Raw genomic sequence first — 23358 nt, 5'->3', positions numbered from 1 at the left:
CTCACTCACCAACCTGGTTGGTGACATGCTTCATCATTGGGTTCCTACCAGAGAGGCCTAGTGCTTCCCTGGTGTGCTGTGACGCCTGATTACAGTGTAGCAGGTTTTTTGATTTTTGTGGAGGTGCACAAAGTGATGGTGCAAATGTTAAAATTGCCTTTACCAATCCAAAATATTTATTGGTGGAGAAGTAAGGCAAAGTTTTAAAACAATTTTAGTGAGGCCGATGTAAGACTGGGTAGATTGGCCAGTCACATCCCAATGTGGTGATCAGGTGTGGTCTACATGTTTCAGCCTCATAATGCCTATAGCGAGGCTTCCTTCAGGACCAAATGCCACGGCAGTATGCACACGCTAAGGTACACCCTAACCTGTGGCATCAAAAAAACATGTAACTTGCGGTTACCGTGGCGCCTTCAGAACTCCTGAAAGCGACGTGACTATTAGGTGTAGGAAACCCTTACACCATGGATCCTGGTGGGGCGGTGGCTTGTAGTCACACGTACACCTAAGCCAGACGTCCGTATGGCGCCTGGATCTTCCTGTCAGCAGGACCCCGAGGATGATCCATACCTGATCACCACATTGGGATATGACCAGCCAATCTACCCAGTCTTACATCCAGAACCCCAATGATGAAGCATGTCACCAACCAGGTTGGTGAGTGAGGGTTCTTCCAAAAACAAGAGTGACTCCTCTCGCTAGCTCTTCATAAATTTGGCTTCACTCTTCTGTTGTGTATTTGCTAAGTGTTTTAGTCATCAAATGTTTATAAAGTTCTTAATATTGTAAAGATTTTATTCAATCATACAATAAAGTACTATGGATATATATGCTTAAAATGTTTACATCTGACTTTGTGTGTATATATATTTATATCTAGACAGATATATACACACACACAAAAATCAGATGTAAACCTTTTTGAAAAAGTAACACTACTTTGTAATGAAACGTGGTTGAACAAATTAATGTGTGTGGCAAGGTGCAGTGTCAGTTTTTTTCCCGTTTCCTCCCGATACATTCAGCAGCTGTGGCAATGTGTGTGTGTTGGGGGGGGGGGGGGGGGGGGGGTGGGGGGGGCAAGACAAATAGCCCTTGAGCACAGGTCCTATCTGACCCTCTCTAGAGATGCCACTGGTACTCATTTCTGCAGGCAGGCGGCGAGCACCATTCATCATTTTGGGACTTACTTTTTTATCAGAATACTTTGACCCAGTCCAAGAAAAAAGGAATGAGACAAAGATAGCATAACAGTGACAAAAGATTACAGCAGGGTTGAACAAAGAACCTGCAAGAGTGAGAGAAAGAGACAGGAAGTGCAAGTTTATAAGCTAAAGAGGCATGAGGTGTAGCCAAGAATGGACAGACGTAGGATTAAGCGAACCCATCATTCATTAGTGCCGGTGGTGGTCTCCTGAGAAAAGCTTTGGGGCCCCAGTAATAATAAGAATTATCAATATTATTTTATAAATAAAGCAGCGGGCACACCTGAGGCTAACCTAAGTAATGGACACGCAAATTGGCCAGGGCAGGTATCTGGTAACCACTGCCCCTTCCAGGGCACACTCACTCCCTACCACGCGCACAATACGTGACCCTGGTCACGCTGGTTCTAGAACAACGTCGGGTGTCACTCACGCTGCTAATTGGGAGCTCTGAACTGAACACACGGTGAGAGGGGGCGAGAAATGTCACCAGGAAGTGATCCCCTAATAAGGATGGCACCCCAGTCTCACAGTTAACAGGGCCCCAGGGAGGCAGCGGTGATACCCCAGCTGGCGCCTTCTCTGTTTCTTCTGCAGCATCACGATGCAGTTTTCTTATTTTCGCCGGTGTCTGAGTCGAATAACAAAAAGCAGGGAGCAGAGTCATTAATCAGCCCCCTTCTCCCTCCTCTTCCCAACCCCCTCTCTCTCTCTCTCTCTCTGCCTCCCTCTAATTGAAACGATATATCAGATGTAGGAATATTAAACCCTGCAATAAGATTTCTCATATAGGCTGGCGCGAGATGGCAGGTTGCCACAGCAACTGAATCATTCGGCAATGCAGATATCTTATTTTTTTTTCTGTCTGTCTGGAATCGCTCCTCAAATGAGGTGCAGCAATTTGAGAAAATCGGCAAAAAAGCATCTTCTCACAAACAAGCCTTTGCACAAAGACTTGGGAATGGCAGGCCGGCCTCATGAATGTAGGAGGAAGGAAGCGGGGAAATGCGGCTGAGGGGGGGAAGGTTCACTTCAGTGGTGCTGGCTATTCCCAGAGGACACAGAGGGCAGGCCATTGGCTCTAAAAAACTCAGCCTTGTTCGCCCATGTGGTAGGTCTGGCGTCCCCAGGCAGTGTCACAGCCTCACGGGAGAGAGGTCTGGGACAGCACCACTGCACAAAGACCATATAGTAAGTCCTTTGCAGTGCCACTGCTCCCTTGCCACGAGGAGAACCATGGGCAGAATCTTGGGGCGATGTTACTGCCCCTCTTAGTAGTGCCACTTACACCCATCCAGAAGAGATCTTGGCTCTGCCACCCTGCCCCTCCAGGGTGTGATTGATGACTGCAGCGGCCCTCCACTTCATCCAGATAGGGAGTTTGAGCAGTGCCATTGCAGCATTTTAGAGAGAGAGCTTTGGGCACACCAGATAGGGAATTAGGAACAATGGCACTGCACCATTCCAGTGATAGAACGAGGGGAATACCAGCCCCCCCTCCACCACAACTGCAAGAGCAGAATTTGGGACAGAGCCTCTGAATTCCATCTCCTGGCAGGTCGTTGGCAGTGCCACTGCGTCTCCCTGTCCTCAGGTAAAGAGCCCGGACAGTGACACTATAACCTCTCTGTGGAGGGGAGCATGGGTGTCACTACTCTCCACCCTCCAAAGAGATAAGTTGTGGAAGAGAGTCTTGCGCCGGTCCTATGTATCTCAATAAAGATGCTGAATTTTGGCAAGTGACGCCTCGTCCTAACAGTGACTGTGTTGAGCAGTGCCAGGGCCTCTACTCCGCGAAAAGAGTTCCTAGGCCTCACCTTCTTGCCTTAGTAGAGCATTCCACATATTGAACATTCCACAAGCCCAGAAACACAGCTTTTGCCCTGGCACCCCCAGCAAATAGCTGGGGGTCACCATTAGTCTCTCCACGGCCAGGAGTGAACCAAGGTGGGAAACAGCCATAAACGCATGCCTTACATTGCATGCCTTTATAACGCAGTCATTATAACAACTGCGTTGTTACAACGCAAACCATTACACCGCAAGTCATTTCAACGACTTCCTGTAGGGGGCACAATGGTGTTGGATTTAAAAACCAACACCTTCCCTGTTGTTGCACAAACTGGAGTAGGAATAGTAAATTATACTATTCCTAAATCCAGCGCGCCCCGTACAGCAAGTCGTTGAAACGACTTACGATGTAATGGTTTGCTTTGTAACAACCCGGTCCTTGTAACAACCAAGTTGTAAAGGTATGCAATGTAACGCATGCGAAGTAAAAGTATATATTCACCAAGGTGGGAGTTTGTTGTTTGTTCTGCCTGTTTAACTATGATTCTTATGTTTTCTTTTCTCACTGAAGCTGTGTTTTAATAAAGATAAAGTGCTACGTCTTGGTTCATCCTCAATAGAGGAGAGGATGTAGCTTTATGGCAAGAGCCATCGACCTTGAAGCTGGGGAACTGGGTTCGGGTCTTGGCAACAACGCTCAACATCCTGTGATTCTGGGCAAATCACTTAATTTCCCTGTGCCTAATAAAACTCTAAAAAATAAAAAAACAAATGAAAGTTGTCTCTCCCCTGTGAGTCTTTGCAGTGGGGGGGGCAGCACGTTGGGAGCGCACTATTATCTTCTCTTCGGAAAACAGGCCTGACAGACTCCAAGGCACAAGATAATTACTGGTGAGTTTGACATAGCATGGGATACACCTAATTTGTACTGCTGGTGAGCTTCATTTTAGCCCTTCTGCTGTTCTGTAAGGATGCTGCCACTCTGTACATATATGCAAACTGATTTCACTGAAATATTTTAAGACTCTTGTACAAGAGAAAATTCTTGCTAAGAGCAGACCGTTTTCCCACCTTGAGAAATACTGCGCATAATGAGCGAAACACGTATTGGCTGCAATTGCTCTAATAAAGCGAACATTGTGTCAAGAATATTAAAAGGAACAATAAAGCTGGAGAGGACTTGTCACAATCATTTACTGAAACTTTAATATGTGCTACCTTTAATAATGTTTGCTGCCCCTACGGATTGGATGTGCATGAGAGATTCTTTCCAGTTGAGGCTGGATCAGCAGTTAACGTGAAACAGGAGCAGGGTGCTTTAAGATTTTACCCACCCTTATAAAGACAACCGCTGTTTATATATATGGCACTTTATATGGTGCACTAAGGACCATATCATTGTGCAGCGTAACACGCCACGTTTCGTGTTTGAATTACCTCATTATTTTGTCACTTTCATACATTAACACTCAGAGGCGCAACTAGAGCCAAATTTCGGGGGGGGGCTAAGAAAAAATTTCGGGGGGGGGGGGGGCTGAACATTTAATCAGTAGGCAGAGTGGAGCTGCATGGGCTCTTAGAAGGGGCGAAACAACTGCAGGGCCTAATTAACATTCAAGTGGTCTTTTAAAGACCTGTGAAACGTTCGGGTGCGGCTCTGTGTGTGCCCGGGATCTGTCTTATCCCGGGCTGCCGCACACGCCGGGGAGGGGGGGGGGTGAAGCCTGGTGAGTCCAATGGGTGTTGCGCACCTGTTAACACTATCTGGGCAAAGGTTTCACCTCATCAGTACCAATCAGAACACCCAAATGCAGCAATAAGCAACAGAAAGATGACCAGTCAACCTTTGTGAAGGGCCTTCTTCTCAGCAGCAACATGTGTTGGAGCATTTTTAGTAACTTCTGATCCAGTGTAGCTAAAAACATTTTTTTTTCATAAAACCAGCAGAGGATGGACTGTGTGGCACCTGCAGCAATTCCAGAACTATGCACAAAAACGTAGAATTCCAGCGGCACCGTGTTAAACGAACAACAGTGTCTTCTTACTCATATTGGTTTGGTGTGCAAGGTCAATCCAGTGAACTGGGTTCAGAGCACTTTTATTTGCAGTTTTATATAGCTTGAGCTCGACCTGAAGATATAGGAGTGCTTTACATGAGACCCAGTTACATTACAGAAGGATACATTCATTTTTATGGTAGGCAAGGGGAGATTAAATGATTTGCTCAGAATCAATGGATGTTGAGCAGACACCGACACTTGAACCTGGTTCCCCAGTTCCAAAGTCGGCAGCTCTGACCATTTTGCCACATCATTGGAGGCATATGAGGTTTGGTTCTACTTTAAGGCTAAGTGACTGCCACAGCCCCATCAGAAACGAAGGAGTGTCGAGTAGCAATCGACACACCGACATCTTCTGTTTAAAGACCAATCGCAGCTGATAACGATATTTTAGATTTCCGGGACGGTTATTAACGATTTTGTAAAACCGAGCATTGCTTTGTTCTCCACCCCATTGGCGTTGACAAAGGAGAAGGCATTTTTTGTGACCCTCTTTAGAATTTTCTCTGCTGCGGGGCTCGCTGCCCTACTTCAAGAGAAATAATCAGACTGTTTTTCAAGCATCCTTTGTCAGAATTAAAGCCTACCGTTATAATCCGGGATTAGCCCAGAGAGAGAGGAAAGGGCTCTCTGGCACTCTTGGGCATGCATCAGGAGTAGCCACTGCTACACATACACTCCATCCCCTAGCTTGGCACTGGGCACCCTTGGCACTACCCTTGCCAATGCCACCACTATCTGCAGGGATGAAAACGAAGCAGCAGGAGCAGAAAGTAAGCATGGATGTAATTTCCACTTCTCGCCTTTCCCATGAAGGCCGGTAGAAAATATGCTCGTACAGAGGGGTGTATGTGCCATAAGAGGCCAAAGGTATGAGGTCACTAGCACGTCAAATGTGTGTGATGTCACTTCCTGTACCCATCTCATTTTAGTGAGTCAATGTCATGCTGACATTTCCTCACCATGAATAGGCCACACAGACATTCTCTAAGAATTCTGAATTAAATAGATGCTGGAAACCACAATTCGATCATAGCTATGCACTCACTATGGAAGCGCGCATTTGTGGATATGTTTAAATATTCATAAACTTTTACTCCTCTTTATTGTATTTTTGCCTAAATATTATTTGAAACCTAATATTTAGTCATACCTCAGTGTTTTTTTAAATATACGACCTTACGAATACATTGTGTGTTCTTACGACAAGTAAACAGCTTCTATGAAGTAGCGTTTTTGAAAAAAAATTTAATACAGGTTTCAAGGTGGTAGAAGATATGACTGAGGAAAAAGACGCATTTTCAGATACATTTCTTGTTCGTCATCAGAGCGCGTGAGAACACTGGTCTAGGCCCATCGACTTCCTGCCCCCCAGCGTCCCTTCCCCAGAGAAGCAGAGAGAGAGCGGATCTTACGCTTGTGGTTGTTCTTCCGGTGGAAGGGCAGCGCGTGGCGTTCACAGTTCTCCTCTCCCTCCTCCTCCGCCAGGTGGGTGTGGGTGTAGTGATAGCTGAGCCCGGGGCGGTTTTTGTAACGCTTTCCACAAACTGCAAGAGAAAATAATAGAAATTATCTAAAATATTCTAAAAATGTAAGCTCTATGACAGTTTGTGTCCTGTTTTGACAGATACGCAATACTCTGGTAAACAAATGTAGGCAGATAAACGTCCCACGAAAAACAAAATAACATGACACAAGATAAGAAAAAGCCAATTTTGTCAAGCCGTGATTGACAGAGGGATGGTATTGCCAGCTGGGCCCTATCGCATACAAGACTGAAACGTCCTGGCTTGTTCACTGCATTGTAGCAGACTGTCTCCCCAACGGGGAGACCGGTTTGGCCATCGAAACACAATTACTTCCTTACTTGACGTCTCAGTTATTGTTAGAAGTGTCTTTTGTCTTGTTTGAAGCATATGACTCTCATTGAAAAGAGACCTTGCTTGTTGGGAGGGCAGATAACTCGTTTGGAGTTTTTACTGCTGGTTGGAGAGTTGGCTGACTCCATGGAAGTCTGTCTTATCAAAATACACCATGTCCCTTATTTGAAGGAGGTTATATGTGTTGGAAGGCTGGGTCACATGGGAGATGAATAGGTCTCATGTTTGAAGATTTTGGCTCACTGGAATGTAACTTGGTTACTGTGAAATATATCTTGCTCTTCCAATGTCTATGAACCTGATTTGAAAGCAGTAGGTCTGTCGTGAAGGTTAGATGGCTGATGGGACGTTATTGTTGCAAGACCATTGGGTCGTTGCAGCCGCAGCCCGTGCAGGTAAGAGCTGTGGTGCGGCGGACCGTGTTGTGGGGGACTAAACAGACGACCACGAGGGAACATTAAATAAATAATACATTTTTGTTTGTGCTCATCTGTCGAAATCCCGCCCCCCCAGCCCGGCTATACACTTGATGAAAGGTTCTATTATAGGCTTATAGCCCTCTGCCAAAGGCTATAATTGTTGGTAAGAGCCCTGAATCCAAGCTAAAACAAGGGAAAGGAACTTTAGCAAGTGGTAGAGCCTGAGGTAGAAAGATTATAAGGCTAGCAGAACATTCCACCTAATGAGGGTAGAATGTTCTGAATGAAAAAGGGAGAAACAGAAAGACTAACAGAATGTTGCAGCATAAGGTTTATACCAGATATTATAGCCCTGAGCCACTTTATTGTCTTCACTTCAATGGAGCTTTCAACATTCCAATGTTTTTATATATTGTTCCCAGGAAAATGGAAGCCAATCTCTCTTATTAGATGACTATATGACTTATTGGAAGGGCATGCTATTTTTTGGGATTTATGCAACACACGGGAAAGCCAGGTTTTCTAGTGTAAGACAATGTAGGTCACGGGAGTGTTATCAGGTGTAATGCAAGTGTCTGACTCATTTGAATGCTACCTATCTGACTCGCTATAACTTCCTCTGTCTCACTGGAAAGCCATTATCACTTTGATGGAGGACTGTCACCTGGTAACAGTCTATCAGCCAGATTCATCAAACCAAAATCCGCTCGCAAAGGGCCATATTCTGAGAATCTGGCCTTTGCGAGCGGTATTTTTGCATTTGGGATGCATCATCCCAAATGCAAAATTCGCAATTTTAGAAATCGCTACATTGCGATTATTTGCATTTAAGGAATCTCAATTTGAGATTCCTTAAATGCAATGCATGAACCATTTCAAAATTGCGAATTCGTAATCTGGGGCCGCTATTTACCGCGAAGTCTAACTACGTGGTAAATAGCAAAAACTTAGAAAAATGCACTTTAGTGCATTTTACTAAGTTGTATGTTACACACACACATGTCCTTGGGACATGTGTGTGCGCAACACCAGTGTACATTACCATTTCAGGGGTGCAACAGGGTGTCCTTTGGACACCCTGACACCCTTGAAATTGCTTCCTTATTTGCGATTCGCTAATTGCTAATCGCAAATAAGGAATTACTCCCCATTCATTCCTATGGGCCAAAGGCCCATAGGAATTGCTTCCTTATTTGCGATTCGCTAATTGCTAATCGCAAATAAGGAATTACTCCCCATTCATTCCTATGGGCCAAGGCCCATAGGAATGAATGGGGAGTAATTCCTTATTTGCGATTAGCAATTAGCGAATCGCAAATAAGGAATCTGTAGAAATCACTAAAAATATTGGGATTTCTACATGCATCCCGTTTTGCGAGTCTTTAATAGCGATTCCTTAAAATTCGCTAATAAGGACTCGCAAAACATGACTTTGATGAATCTGGGGGTTAGTCCTTTATTAGAATATTTTGTGGCTTGATGTGACACCATGGGCCAGATGTACAAAGGGATGCGGGGGTCGCAAAAAATGCAATATGCAAAATCACAGGGTTTGCAACTGCAAAATCCAGTTTTTCTTATTTACTAAACTGATAGTACAAGTCAGTAAAGTTTTACCAACTCGTAAAATAGGTTACAAAATGATTACTGATTGGCAGTTTGGAAGGGGCGTGTTTTGGGCATTCTTTCCAAACTGAGAATCAGTACCATGTGTATCAATGGTTTGCACCCAGAATATTCTAAACCCTTAATACATGTAGTACCAACTCCCAAGTTGAGGCAGTAACTGATTTGCACATGGTACGAGTTCCCCCTTTGTTTAGAACCCTTCCCCCTTGGGATTCAGGGAGCAACTATGGGGACAGTAGAGAGAGATCCCAGGGACCACTCTGCCAACTTACACTGAAGTTTTTCAAAATTAAAATCTTTGTTCTTTAAAGCTGACCCGATTGCTGTGAGAAAATTGGGCTTCTTAAAAACAAAAATTGACAATTTTGAAATGCAAACACAGGTCTTACAGGCAAACATCATCCCTGTGATTGTAGCCAATCGTAGGGGGTTGCAAAATGCTATTGGAAAATGCCTAATTAATATCCATTAGTCAGTCATTCTGCAACTCCCCTAGCCTATTAGCACTAAGGTCGATTTGCAAATTAGATAATGACTATAAAAGGTCTTGTCACAATTTGCAACCACTTTTTTAAACTAGTATCTTAGTACATCTTACCCCAAATGGACATGGGAAAGCTGTATGGACAGTCAGAAGGCTATTTCTATTATACCTGAGGACTGGATTAATGAGCGTAAATCTTTCTAGTGTCCATTATTGACCAGCATTTAAGGTTTCCCCAGCAGCACCTATTATTTCACATATACCGCAGACCCTTTTTGATGCATTGCTGGGGTATGTTGCACACTGATAAATGGGGTCCTAAAGAAAAGACAGGGGGACTTAGGGCCACATGTATTAACTTATTGTGCATTTGCAAACAGGTCACTTCGCAAAAACGGCCCATTTGCGAAAGCAAAAAAGGCTTTTTCTTTGTATCAAACCCTATTTTGCAGTTTGGTAACTTGATGGGTTTGCGATTCGGTATTGTGAACGGGCGTGTTTGAGGTGTTCCTTCCACATATCGAAGCGCAGCAGTATGTATGAATGTTTTGTGACTGTGAATGCAGTCACAAAACATTCACATTTTACCATCAACTTCAAGTTGGTGGTAACCCATTTGCAAATGGGAAGGGTCCCCAAGGGATCCCTTCCCCTTTGGGAATGTTGGCGAAAACGTTTTTCAAGGGCAGGCAGTTGCTCTTACAATATGAAAAGAAAACTTTTCATTTTTTCTTTTAAACGCACCCCGTTTTCTTTTAAGGAAAATGGGCTGCATTTAAAAAAAAAAATTGCTTTATTGAAAAGCAATCATGGACATGGTGGTCTTCTGACCCTAGCAGGCCACCATCCAGGTTATTTTAGCGATTCCTAGGGGGTCGCAAACTGCGACCTACCTCATTAATATTAATGAGGTAGGTCGATTAATGACCCCTTAGGAATCGCTAAATGAAACTGTTTGAGTTTCATACATTAGGAATAGCGATTACCTAATTGCAATTTGCAGAAAATCGCAATTAGTTAATCGCTATTCCTAATGTTGATACATGTGGCCCCTACTGTCACATCTTTTGTCTGGTGACCACCTATGCACATTGTGGTCTGAGTTATTCACTTGAATTAGGTTGGAAATTGAACTAAGAACTGATAATCAGGACATTATAATTACCCTGCTACAATTTGATAACTCAACTGAATTAAATCCTTGGAAACACAAATATTTTTTAGCAAGAATACCACAGGTAGACAAGAGTAGATTTACAAATGTTATTCTTCTAAAAAATGCATGGCCAACACAACAAACGTAATGCTATTTTAAATAATTTTTTTGAAAACTGGGGGAAACTGGCTCTCTTTATAGTGTACTAAAACGAAGTACACTTTGCAGAGAGTCCAGTGAGTCCCTTATTGATTTACAGAGGCAAAAGTAGATAATACTAATGCTCTATTTGTGGTAGTGTGGGAGAGCAGTTAGGCTTATCAGAGGGCAGTGCAAGGCATTAGTTGTACTCACAGAGGCAATAAATGATACACGCACTCAAGAATAAATCCAAGACCAATTTGCAAAAATAACATTAATTTTTATATATTTTTCATACCAAGAACTTCGTTCGACAGTAAGTACTTTTAAAGTTACGATTTTTTAGAGTTTGCAAATTCAATCACATTTGTGCGCAATTACGCACCATTGAAGTCAATGGGGAAAAAAGACTTAAAATACATATCAATTTGTATAGTTGACTATCAAGGTTCACCTCTTGGATTTCTGTAGTTAGCACAGCCAGGTCTAATGTTCCACCAGTGGATTCTCTGTGGCGTCCTCGATTGGGCTGGGAGCAGGGTGCTGAGGTCGTTGGCAGCTAGTGCGCTACAGGAGAGGGGGGGCACTTAAAAATACACTGCACAAGGGGACTTACAGGCAAGTCTGACGGGGCCACTTGAGGGAGCAGGTGGTAAGGGCCTCAGGACCACGGGAGCACAGCTGGATTGTCGTTACTGGGGCCGCTTGGGCCAGGTGCAGAGCAGATAAGTCAGCCGGGCAGCGTGCGTCAAGATGTCCTCGGTAAGAAGCAGGCCACTTGGAGAGGCGATTTCGGGACAGCTCGGCCACTCACGACGTGGGTCTCGGACATCCCTTGATGGGTGCTTGTTTCCTGTGCAGTTGGTGTACTGAGGAGACTCTTTTTTCTCAATGGCGGTTGTAGGAGGCCCAGTACCCCGTGTGTTGGTGCAGCATGGCTACAGTAGGTCCTGCTGTCCCCAAACTTGGTGGAGGGTCAGATCAGACCCTTACGAGCTGGTGTATCACTTGCAAAAATATAAAAATAAAAACCGTACCTGAAGATGACAACAACGTCCTCTGTACCCGACGTCTTCTTTCTCTGACTGCAGCCTGGCCATCATGAAACTCCCTTGGTTAATCCTGACACTGCTCTCACCAGCATGAGAGCAGAGCTAGGATTGGTGAGAGTGGCCTGACTTGGCGCTCCACAGCACTGTAGAGGCTTTGGCTCCCTTTAAACCAGCTGTCTTAAGACATCTGGGTTAGAGCTGTTTAAGTTGTGCAATTGTGGCTGGCACTCAGCAGCAGCCCTGCTCCATCCTGATGCTCTTTTTGGGACGGGCATGAAAAATAAAATGCTAATAAATTACCATTTTATTTTTCATCTCTGGTATAATTTAGTGGGGCGACGCTCCTCCGCTCCAACGGAGGTGCCGCCCCTGCCAAGGACAGAAGCAGCAAGCAGCAGGCCAGCTCAACAAAGCAATATGCAGAGTGGCAGTCCCTCCTACAGCACCCAGCTCTTCTTCCTGGCAGAATGTCCTTTAGTAAAGAAGTGTTCAGATTTCAGAGTGTCAGAGGTCTAATCCTTATACCCCTTTCTACTTCTGTAGTAGGCACATTTCAAAGGAAAGTCTTTGTAGTGCACAATACCCTGCCTTTCCCTGACCTGTCTGTAGACACACTACAGGGACAGAGAGAGCTTTCTGCAAGGCCAGGCACAGCCCTATTCGGGTGTTGGAGACAACTCCTCCCACCACTCTAGCTCAGGAAGGTCCATCACCAGCTCCCATTGTGCGACTGTCTAGAGCATTGATACTCAAAGCACGGCCCGTGGACCACATGCGGCCCTCCTGACCTTTACATGTGGCCCGCTGATAGTGAAATATAGGCAAGTCAGTTGTTACATGCACTCTTTGGGTGGCCAAGGTTATTACTTTACATGAACAACATTATACTTTATTTAATCAAACACAGGAAAAGGTTTTGAACAGCAGACATCCTCAGGTCATGTATTTCAAAGTATTTTATATATGATAATGAAGAAAAAGGAGGGAAAGTGAAATAAAACAATTGGCCAGGATAACACAATTTGGTAAAGTGGTAAGCTAGTATTAATACCAGATTCTTTTTTTGTGCAATTTAGCCATTAGATGTATATGCTTCACTTACCCTACACCCATCTTACCGCCAAACTCCTTCCCCTTGACCGCCACTGCTGGCACAAGTACGGCCCTCAGTCGCATCACAGACAAGACTTTTTGGCCCCTAGGAAAATGTTTGTGAATACCCACAGTCTAGAGTGAATGCACAAGAGCCCATCTGTCAGCTAACTCAGACGTAGATTCTACAGACAGGCATAGGCACAGAACAGTTAAGGAAGAAAATTCCCACTTTTTAAAAGTTCCCGACAGAAATAATGCTTTGCATTTTACAGGCTATCATCCACACAGTTTACGTGAGAATTTGCCTTACGGTCAATTTCTCAGGATTTGAAGGAATTGTTCTGATAAAAATGATTACCTATGAAACGTGAAAATTCTTGTGTATAAACTGAAAGAACGAGGGTATTTAAAAAAACTTGCTAAAAAACACCATTAGGCAGGCCTAATGGACCCCTAGGGGAACTTTATTGGAAAAGAAGCCAGTTAAAACTAAACAAGAATGAATGATCTGTGTCTCTACCTTCTGTTCCAAAACTAACCAGTTCAAGAAAATCATTAGGCAGAACTGGCATTTGATTGAAAAAGCTGAAAAATCTTAGGCGCAACCGATGTTTGCATAAAAAAAAGAATGGTCTATAGGGAGCCAACTTGTTTAAGCCTGCTTTCCTTTTTAAAAGCAATTTGCGAACACTTTGGGATTCACCACCTTTAGAAGGCCACTTTAAATGTGGCACATGTGTTTGTTGTCCGTAGACAATTGAAGGTACAATGTTCATGCATAATAGCATCAAATGGTCACACAAACAGTTTTCCAATTGCAAAACCAAAAGTGTTGTTAATGCAGTCCAATGCCGTTGCAATAAACTATACATTGGAAAGACCAATCAAGAAATTAGGCAAAGGATTATACAGCACAAATCGTGCATAAAGCGCAAAGTGGTAACAGCTCCACTTGTAAATCACTGGGTTGAACACCATCATTCAGAATCAGACATCAAGTGGACAGTGTTGGCAACAATAAAAACTGACCCTAGAGGAGGCGACACAGAAGATAAATTGAATCGCAAAGAAGCTTACCGTATAGTGTATTTTAACACTGTTTCTACAGGCTTAAACAAAATATCTGAAATACAGAATCTATCAGTTAAATAAATATATAATTATTGCGCCTTAATATCCACCACAAGGAGCTGCGAACATCATAATGAATTCTGCATTAAAGGTCTAGATTTGTAACATCCATTCCGTCTGTTTAAATCTTAAACCTCAAGTCCCACAATTCCGCAGTACATCATTTGGGCCCTATCACAATTGACTTTATAAGTAAGTCCCGCACTCAGTACGATGTTGCTGTTTAGTGATGAACCGCGAGTCACTTTCAAGCAACGCAGCGGCAGGACCAGAGTCAATCTTTACTAAGTAAGGGTAGTCATACTGTTGTTTTGGTTATTCTAACTTTAAGCTTGATGGGAAGTTTCAAGACGGGGGAGTTCCGCACATGAGTGTTAGAAATATGTGACAAAAACGGTCTTGCGTAAGCGTTCTAATGGCTTGTCAGTTTCCTGCCGTTTGATCTTCGTGCTAGGACCGCTGTGTTTTGCAGTTTAATAGCAATCTTGTGGAACCAAATAAACAGGCTGAGCAGTCCTGAGCATTACAGTCAACTCATTTGTGTATATTTTTTATTGTAGATTGATCTTCCATTCACATCCTATGAATTGAATAACGCACCCATTTGTATTGGTACTAATTCCGTGTTTCAAGTGAGTACCATTCTTTTGGAGAAGGGAGTGTGCACATGGGTGTTGAATACACCAGTATCTGTTTTAGGCACTACATAGCTCTGTGAGATATTGCCATTATCACAAGTCTTTGTATTGTTGTGTTGCGGGTGAAAATAATCAAAACCTGCTGTGTGACTAAATCATCAGTCTAGTGAGGTAATCTCATTGGTAACTTTGAGGCATTTTAGAGCTAGAATAATAGATAAGTGTGCTTAATATTTGTTTATATGTTTTTTTAGAAACAAACATCAGTTCCATGTCCTGAGGAGTACCCTAAAAAGGAAACTTCAGAGGGTTTGAAACGCGTTGACCACCATTTGAGCACCCACTGTGAATTATTATTTGCACAATTAGAAGAATACCATTGTAATCCAGGGCTTTATTCAATGTTAAACGTTTCAAATTGTATCCTGGGTATTAAAATCATGCTTGTGCAGAGGTGCCTTGTCCATTGATATGGGAGCAATACAATGAATTGTCAAATTGTAGTTAGAATTTCATTAATGATCACTTTTGAGCTCTCATTTGGATTTGTAAATAATGCAAACTGACAATTTGTTTTGCCTTGTAATTTATAATTTGCAGTGTGCGTTGTCATTTGTGTTTTTGTCTAAATTGTGTTTATGTCTACTGTGTTTTTGGGATTTATGTGGACACATTTTGTATGTAATTTTCTGTGTGTGTTAACAATTGTTTGTATTACATTTATATACAAAATTAAATAATAAATGGTGACCGCTGCTATTGATTAAAGCGGCCACAAATTAAGTGAAATTGTAAAAGAACAGTCAGTGTGGCATTTCTTGTTTGATAAAACTTATTTATAGGTTCACCATAACTGACTTTATGAGCCTAACCCCTTTGTTTTGTTTTAACACTTTTTAAAAGTGGCATTTTTAAACACAGAATTTCAAAAGCAGAAATACTTTTAAATTGTGAGTTCAGAGACCCCAAACTCCTAATCTCTATCAGCTCCCAATGGCAAATTAAACTTAAAAAAATATTTCAAGGCCATCCCCATGTGACCATAGGACAGATAGTTCTTCAAATAGTGAAAACCACAATTAGCAGTATTTCACTATTAGGACATGTAAAACACACTAGGACATGCCCTGTCTTTTACATACACTGCACCCTGCCAATGGGGCTGCATTGGGCCTACCTTAGGGGTGACTTACATGTAATAAAAGGGAAGGTTTTGGCATGGCAATAGGGTGCACTTGCCAGGTCGAGATGGCAGTTTAAAACTGTACACAAAGACACTGCAGTGGCAGGTCTGAGATATGTTTGCAGGGCTACACATGTGGGTGGTAGAATCAGTGCTGCTGGCCCACTAGTAGCATTTAATTTACAGGCCCAGGGCACAATTGGTGCACTTTACGCACCTAACTAGGGATTTATTCCTAAATCAAATATGCCAATCATAGATGAATCAATCACCAATACATTTTACACAGGGAGCACTTGCACTTTAGCACAGGTCAGCAAAGAAAAGACAGGGGATTTCACACCAAAGATACCACGTCTAACAATGTCTATAAAAATGTTCTTAGTGTGGTTGTATTTTGATGCACGCAATTCAGCTCCTCACCTTCATTCCATACTACACATTCCCAACCAGGCTTGTTTTATTATTGTGCGCTGTTGCATTTGTTCATAACTTATATATATCTGCTATACATAAATCTAAACAGTGGTCTAACGAAACTTGAGGGAGCCCCCCTTGCATGCTACGTTAGGGGGCCCCTTAGGGCTCAATCAGGAGCTTTCGGCCAGGGTACTGTGCTGAGGGGGCCCGTGGAGAATGGGGGACTGCGGGGGGCCTATGTTATGCCAATGATACTAAACTATTTTATTATTTAAAGCTGGCGCGTTGCATGAGACAGGGATTCTTTGCTAGCGCTACAAAGCTTTGGAACTCCCTCCAGCTCGGAGAACTCAAAATCCTCCTACTTGAGTGACACTTTCTGAAATTGGGGATCATTGCCCGCCTCTCCAATGTTGGCTTGAGTTGTTTTTCCTGTCGAAATATTTGGTCTCCCTGCCCTCGTGGTTATTAACTGCTGATTTACAATGGTGGTTTGCTGTCATATCCTGTAAATGTACAGGAATTTATATAGCGCAAATCACCGGGCAATTTCTAAGTGCTTGCTTAGGGAACCCGTCCTGGTATTCCCCTGTGAGATAACCCCGGCAGGGTATCCGCAAGGTGAAAGCGCAAGGGGCCGTTGTGGAGATTAAGCAAGCTATTGCCCAGAGTCGCAGAGTGTGAACCCATGAATCGAGTAGGCACCGGAGCGAGAATTGTCGAGTCGAGTCCATGGACATTTTAGGACTCAAGACCCCGCCAAGCCGGGAATTGAATCCTGGTCCCGGGCTGACCTCTGCTTCCAGCTCTGCCTCCTCTAACCAGTGAGCCACACTTCTCTGAACTGTTTGAGTCTTGCTTTTCCTGTGCTAATAGCTTGTTTTTATGTTTGTTGACCAGAACTTACTTTTTACACTTTTATACAATGTTGTGATGCCTTTGGGCTAAGATCACGCTACATAAAACCCGCAATAAATAAATAAAAATATATAAATGCTTTGCGTGCACACGCAAGATGCGTTCGAGAAGTGAGCAGCTATCAGTATGAGGCCAGAAGGGATGCTGAACAAAGCGAGATGCACGAAGAAGAAGGATATCTTTCTTGGGTTAATGTTACCGGGAAGGAGGTGAAATAAAACACCCGGCTGTGGAAATGTTAAATAAATGAGTATTCGCGCATGACTGAATCAGGAAACAAAGTCACGAGATTTCCTTCCTCCGGAAGAAACATTTCAAGTGAATCAAATAATAACAGCTTGCCTGAAAATCAGGCCGTGCAAGCAGCGTCAAGCCAGTGCCTAAATATTGGAACAAGGGTGTTTGAGCAGCCTATCTTTAAAGGCAGAGCCTATGTTGGCCTATAGGCCTAACATTTTCATATCTCCATGGCAACCCGGCTCCCTGAAGTAGAGAGCAGCCGCATCTGACGAAGGAGACATTCATTGCTGTGTAATAATTACAGCTCCAGACATTTCGGAGGGTTCCTTGAGGGGGGTGGGGGGTGAAGAGGGAGGGTGGGGGGTAAAGTGGCTTCTGATTCCTATTCATGCCCACTTCACATCAGCACAACTTGATCACTGCCTGCCGGGCTACGCACAGCACTCCAGCCTGGCACTTCAAGGGGCTATAAAGCACCCGCTATAACCACACAAGTGAGTCCCTTAAGTACACCCGGCTCGGCGCGGAGGCCGAGGGCTGCAGCTAAAGCATGGGCAGAGGCAGGCAGACAGACACATGCCAGGAGGCAGACAAGCGGCTTTATACTCAGAGATAAAGCGAACCACACAATGAGACAATATTGCTGTAGCGAAGCAGACCGGGTACAGGAGGTGGGCAGATATATGTAATTGTTTATTTTTGCATTTCTATATAGAGCGAACTTTACCCGAAGCGCTTTACAATAGAGTCCGTTACATTACATAAGGCTGTAGTGCTGTGTTCTGACAGACGGAAACCGCACACCTGACAGCGCGCAGACACCCCCTCAGCTAAAGTAAGTCAGACACATCGCTCCAGACTGAAAAGGGCCCAAGCCACGCAGACGCAAAGCTTCAACCAGAAAGCCACCGAGATACAAAGAGAGAGAACGAGGCAGGTTTGTGCGGGAGGCACAGGGAGGCGGGAAGCGAGACAAAGGGCTGCTTACAGGGAGCCACCGATGAGTAGGCAGAAAGGCAGCGTCGTGTGTAAGCAGACCAAGACTCTATGCAGCCATAAAAGGCGAACAGCATGGGTGTAGTTATATACGGAGCAATGTGGAGAGACGGTACTCAAGCAGACAGGTACGTGCTGGTGGCCGAGGCACACACAGGGGGCCACTAGAGAGACCAGCACTCTAGTGTCGCCTGGGCACCCCACACCCCCTGCCCCCCTCAGGGGCAGGGGCACTGGTTGGAGCCCCCCCCCCCCCCCTCTCCAGCCTGGTTGCGGCGCACAAGGGGCGTCACTTCCTGGGTGCCCAGGACTTGAGGGAGGGTATATATCCCTCCCCCACCATTTTGGCGACCTCCTTTGATCGCCGCACACGCCGTCTCCCTCCCTACGGCTTACCCGGCGTGGTGGTGGCAGAAGGGGGGCAGAGAATATTGTAATGTTTTCCTTTTTTTTGTTTCAGGCGGACTTACAGGGCGATCTGGAAGCAAAGGGGTACAGAAGGGTACCACTGCGCTGCACCATGGTGGATGCCAGAGCCAAAAACTAGGAGCCTCATGGGAGGTTCCTGGACATCCGTGTCGGCGCCCTGCTAGTACTTTGGGCGGTTGTGGGCCTGAACAACCGGGGGGGTTAGCTATGCCCCTGAAAGGGGCGTGAGTAAGAAGGTACCAACGGTCACGTGATCCGGGAACAGGATCACTAGTAAGGGCAGCACAGGGGGGTTCGCCCCAGTGCTGCCTGGCTCATCAGGCAGGCAGGCGGCCTAGGTGGTTGCCTGCCCTTGGATCACCCGTAACATAACCCACCTATTACATAATGGTGTATGTAATAAACCTGGAGCAACTTTACCCAAACAAAAATTGTGTTGTGTGTTTATTTATGGTAAATGTATATTTCGTTGGAGGGGTGGAAAAGGATGCCAATGACGATACTATGAGGGTATGCAAATACAGAGGCAGCTGTATTCAGACAAGCACAGCATCGTAGCCAGATGCAAGGTTGAAGACAGACAAACATGGCTGCCGGCACCGAGATACCTCTGCAGGTCGAAATGGGTGCAGGCACACAGCCACGGAGCATCATACAGAGCAATGCCGCTGTACAGACAGGCGCTGGAATGTACAGGGTTGCAGGCAGATTCATGACTCTAGGAGAACAGAAAGTGGGCTATATGCAGACAGACAGAAAAAGAAACAGGGCTGCATGCAGAAGACACTGGGGTACAGACACGGCTTTAAGTGGGATGAAAAAACTGGGGGCGTCTCTCAAAGGAGCGTGGTGGATGTAATTAAGGGCGTGGCTTAAAATCACATAAGCTAAAAACCTGTGCTTAGCATAGTGTTCCGCCCGACTGGTATTTTGCTGTTTCTGGCATTGTATCTAGATATATAATACAGCAAGTAACATTATAACTAAAACAAGCCAGGACTATTGACTTTGTCAATGATTGATAGTTGCATAAGAAAAAAAAGCAACAACTACGGCTTCGTTTTAGATAATATTGAAAATGCTTCAGTTCTGAAATGATGAGACTGTGAAAGAAGTAAGACGAATCTCTTTGAAGTTCATGAAAGGCAGTGAAGGGTGGTACTTTTGCAGAGGTAAGATTTTTTTCCACCCAGAGGGTGAGGGCAAAATGGGAGAGCCTGATAGGGACACGTCTCCGCACCTGCTTTTTAGAACTGCCCGTGCTGAGCACCGGCAGGACCTGGCCCACTTAAGGCCCTGGGTATCGATGCCTAAAAACACAACAGTTGAAAACTGAGTTATGGCTCCAGCTCAAACATGTAAAACCACTGAAATTCAGCAGTTACGGTTTGTAGCACACACAAAGCATGCAATAACTAAGGACACCCACCATGTTTTACTCTTCCTAGACTCTCCCTTTTCCTGTGCCATGGGCAAATGTGATCAGGTGTGCAACGCTCACAGGGGGGAAACTGCTGTAGCCTCCCCACACCCGTTGTGCATTTTATCCGAGGCTAGCAGCTTTCAAGACACACATACTTCTTGAGCTGCCTGTGGCTCGAATGGGTAGTGGTTGGCACCTTATTCTAACCTCATCCGAGAATTTGACTGGTCTTTAAAAGACCATTTACTTGTTAAGAAGACTTTCCTTTTTTCACTGGTTCCAGGACCCCTTGTGGCCCAACTCTGCTTATTCCTTACATGTATAAACTACTTTTGCAGGCACAGAGGAGAATATATTTCATGAAAAGTAACGTTAGGCATAGCAATAGCCGCAAATCACTTACTCCTTCCACCATCCACCCCGATGGATGCAATGATAGCAATACTTTAAAATATATCTGAAACCCCGCTAGCCAAGCATTAGGAAATGCTCAGTTACTCAGATTCTGTGAATACATCATGCATTCAGACAACTCACTCATCATTATCTCTGCTCACCCTGCATTCACAGTGATCACACTGCACTGACCGCTCTATAGGCACTCACATCATTCACCCTGCACTTACGCTGTTCATCTCCTCTTACCCTGCACTCACACGAGCACACCGCTCACCCTGCACCCACATGACACTCCACTCACCTCTCACTCTGCACTCAAATGAGCACACCACTCACCCTGCATTCAAATGACTCTCCTCCCCTCTCACTCACACTACTCACCCTCCAGACTCACCTCTAACCCTGCACTCGATCTCAAACAAGCACAACAATCACTATGCATTCATTCCTCCCACCCTGCACACTCAACCGCACACAAACTCAAATGGGCATATCACTCACCCTACCCTCACATCACTCACCTTGAACTCAGTCCTCTCATTCTACTCTAACATGGGCATATTGCTCACCCTGCACTCATATAGAAACTCCTGTCACTCACACAGCTCACCCTTCACTCGCATGGGCACACCACTCACCCTGCATCCCCTTCTGTCACCCTGCATTCATAAAGGGCCACAGTACAGTCTGCACTCACACAGGCACTCCATTTTCCCGTCACTCATGCAGCTCACCCTGCCTGCACAGATGCACAATGGTCTGCCTGAATACAAAGAGCTACAGCACTCATGCTGCAATAACGCCTCTCACCATGTGCTCACCAGCCACTCCCACAGCCCACCCTACACTCTCACCACTCACTCTGCACTCATACGGGCACAGTGGTCACCCAGCACTCACACAGGCATATCACTCATCTGCATTTACACCTCTCACCGTCAACTCACTCCTCTCATTCTGCATGCACTTCTCTCACTCGACACTCACATGGGCCCTCCTCTGACCTTGCACTCATGCAGCTCGCCCTGAAATCACATCAGCACACCCTTCACCCCAGATTCGCACCGCTCACACTACACTCATTCACACATTTCAACATCAGCCAGCACATACGTGAGCACACCTTTTAGGCTGCACACATACAAATTACACTCTCATGAATAAGCACATATATTTCTACAAAGGCACCACAGAGAACATGCTCTTTCCATAGTACTAAAGGCCTAGTAAGCTCCAACTGCAACTACTGAGCCGATGCAAGAGGGCAGAGTGGACTGCGGATGTGGGATGGCTGAGGAGGGAAATCAGGGATGAGGTGTTGGGAAGAGTGTTGGTTTGAGAATCAGTCTCAGGCTGTGGGGATGAGCTGGGAGTGAGGGGTAATGTGGTACAAGAGGGGAGAGCAGGCAAAGGCTGCAGAAAGGGGAAGTAGGCGTAAAAGGCTAAGGATGAAGCAATGCGACAGCGGTGGTGGACCGGTGAGGGAATCAAGTGAGGACTTGAGGCCAACCGTGCAGTGTGGGTGGGGGAAGCACCACTGGCTCCAGAGTTAGTTTTAATCCGGCATCTGGGCCCTGCTGGCCTGCATAGGGTCCTGCCGTTTTCATTGCTGCTGAAGCCACAACGTAGATCAACATGTGGGCCCTCTTGGCCTACATGGTGGTAGTGCTTTGCAGAAGCAAGTACCACACTGGAGAGCTGTCTGAGGCCTTGGGCATTGCTACCAGCTTCTGCAAGACACAGGAGGTAAAGCCCAACAATATTTCAGCGGAGATCGGGTGGCTCTCCTCGCCTTAGCAAAGAAGCCGCCTAAGCTCTTCTCCAACACCAGAGAACAAAGAAAAATGCCTAGAAATGGAAACATGTCTGGCACTGGGCAAGCAGTCCTCCAACTCAGAAGATGGTGAATCGACTAGGGGTAGAACCCCATTTGTGGTCAAAAAAAGGGCTGAAGATGTTGGCAAGGCAGCCTTATATATGGCAGTGGAGGAGCTTACCAATCTGTGTGCAGCACCCAGTGCAGTGTCATGTGAAATCCACAGACTGATCCAGAGATTTGGGAGAATAAAGTCTCCATCAACCTACAAAACCTAACAAATAGCATTCAGCTGAGGCACCTGACGGAGTTAGGCCGATGTCTTTCGGGATATCTGTATCTGGCAGGGTACCATTTGCTGTGGCCACAATCATGAAAGCCAGGTGACCATGGCATGAACTGACTGCCCTTATACAGGAAATTCTAACAAATTAAGGGCATTAAGCTGCAGTCGTTTTGGCACTATACCACTTCACATAGATCAACGTGAAGAAATAGAAGCAGGGTGGGGATGTAAGGGGAAGCGAGAGAATTCAAGGTTCCTAGCCACAGGGCCTGTCTTTTTTGCAAAGTATTTTAGGTGACCAAGTTCCTGCATTGAGCTCACTGGGGATACCACAGTACATATTAATATTTAACCGGTTGCGTGCTGCCGTCGGCTGTTGGCTGACGGTAGCACTACCTCGCTAGTGCTGCCGTCAGCCAACGGCCGACGCGGCCCCGCCCACCTTTTAGAACGCCCGCACTGCGCCGAAATAACGGCTGCAGTTAAGGCGTTAATTATGCATGTACGTACTGAATTTAAATCCTGTATCGCGTGAACCTAGTGTTAAGACACTCGCGTACTCTT

General features: G+C 45.1%; 1 protein-coding gene across 4 annotated transcripts in view; it reads right to left on the bottom strand.

Moving 5' to 3' along the window:
- Positions 1–23358, bottom strand: part of DPF1 (double PHD fingers 1) — a 516551-nt gene that overhangs the window by 168930 nt on the left and 324263 nt on the right. For all 4 annotated transcript variants that reach the window (XM_086938023.1, XM_086938024.1, XM_086938021.1 and 1 more), the window contains exon 7: positions 6475–6606. In XM_086938023.1, coding sequence (XP_086794149.1) covers positions 6475–6606 — 132 coding nt within the window. The remainder of the gene's footprint in view (positions 1–6474; positions 6607–23358) is intronic.

Source organism: Lissotriton vulgaris, chromosome 9 (assembly GCF_964263255.1).
Source record: "Lissotriton vulgaris chromosome 9, aLisVul1.2, whole genome shotgun sequence".
NCBI lineage: Eukaryota > Metazoa > Chordata > Amphibia > Caudata > Salamandridae > Lissotriton > Lissotriton vulgaris.
The sequence above is the reverse complement of the archived record's forward strand: the minus strand, read 5'-3'. Positions and strand labels throughout refer to the sequence as shown.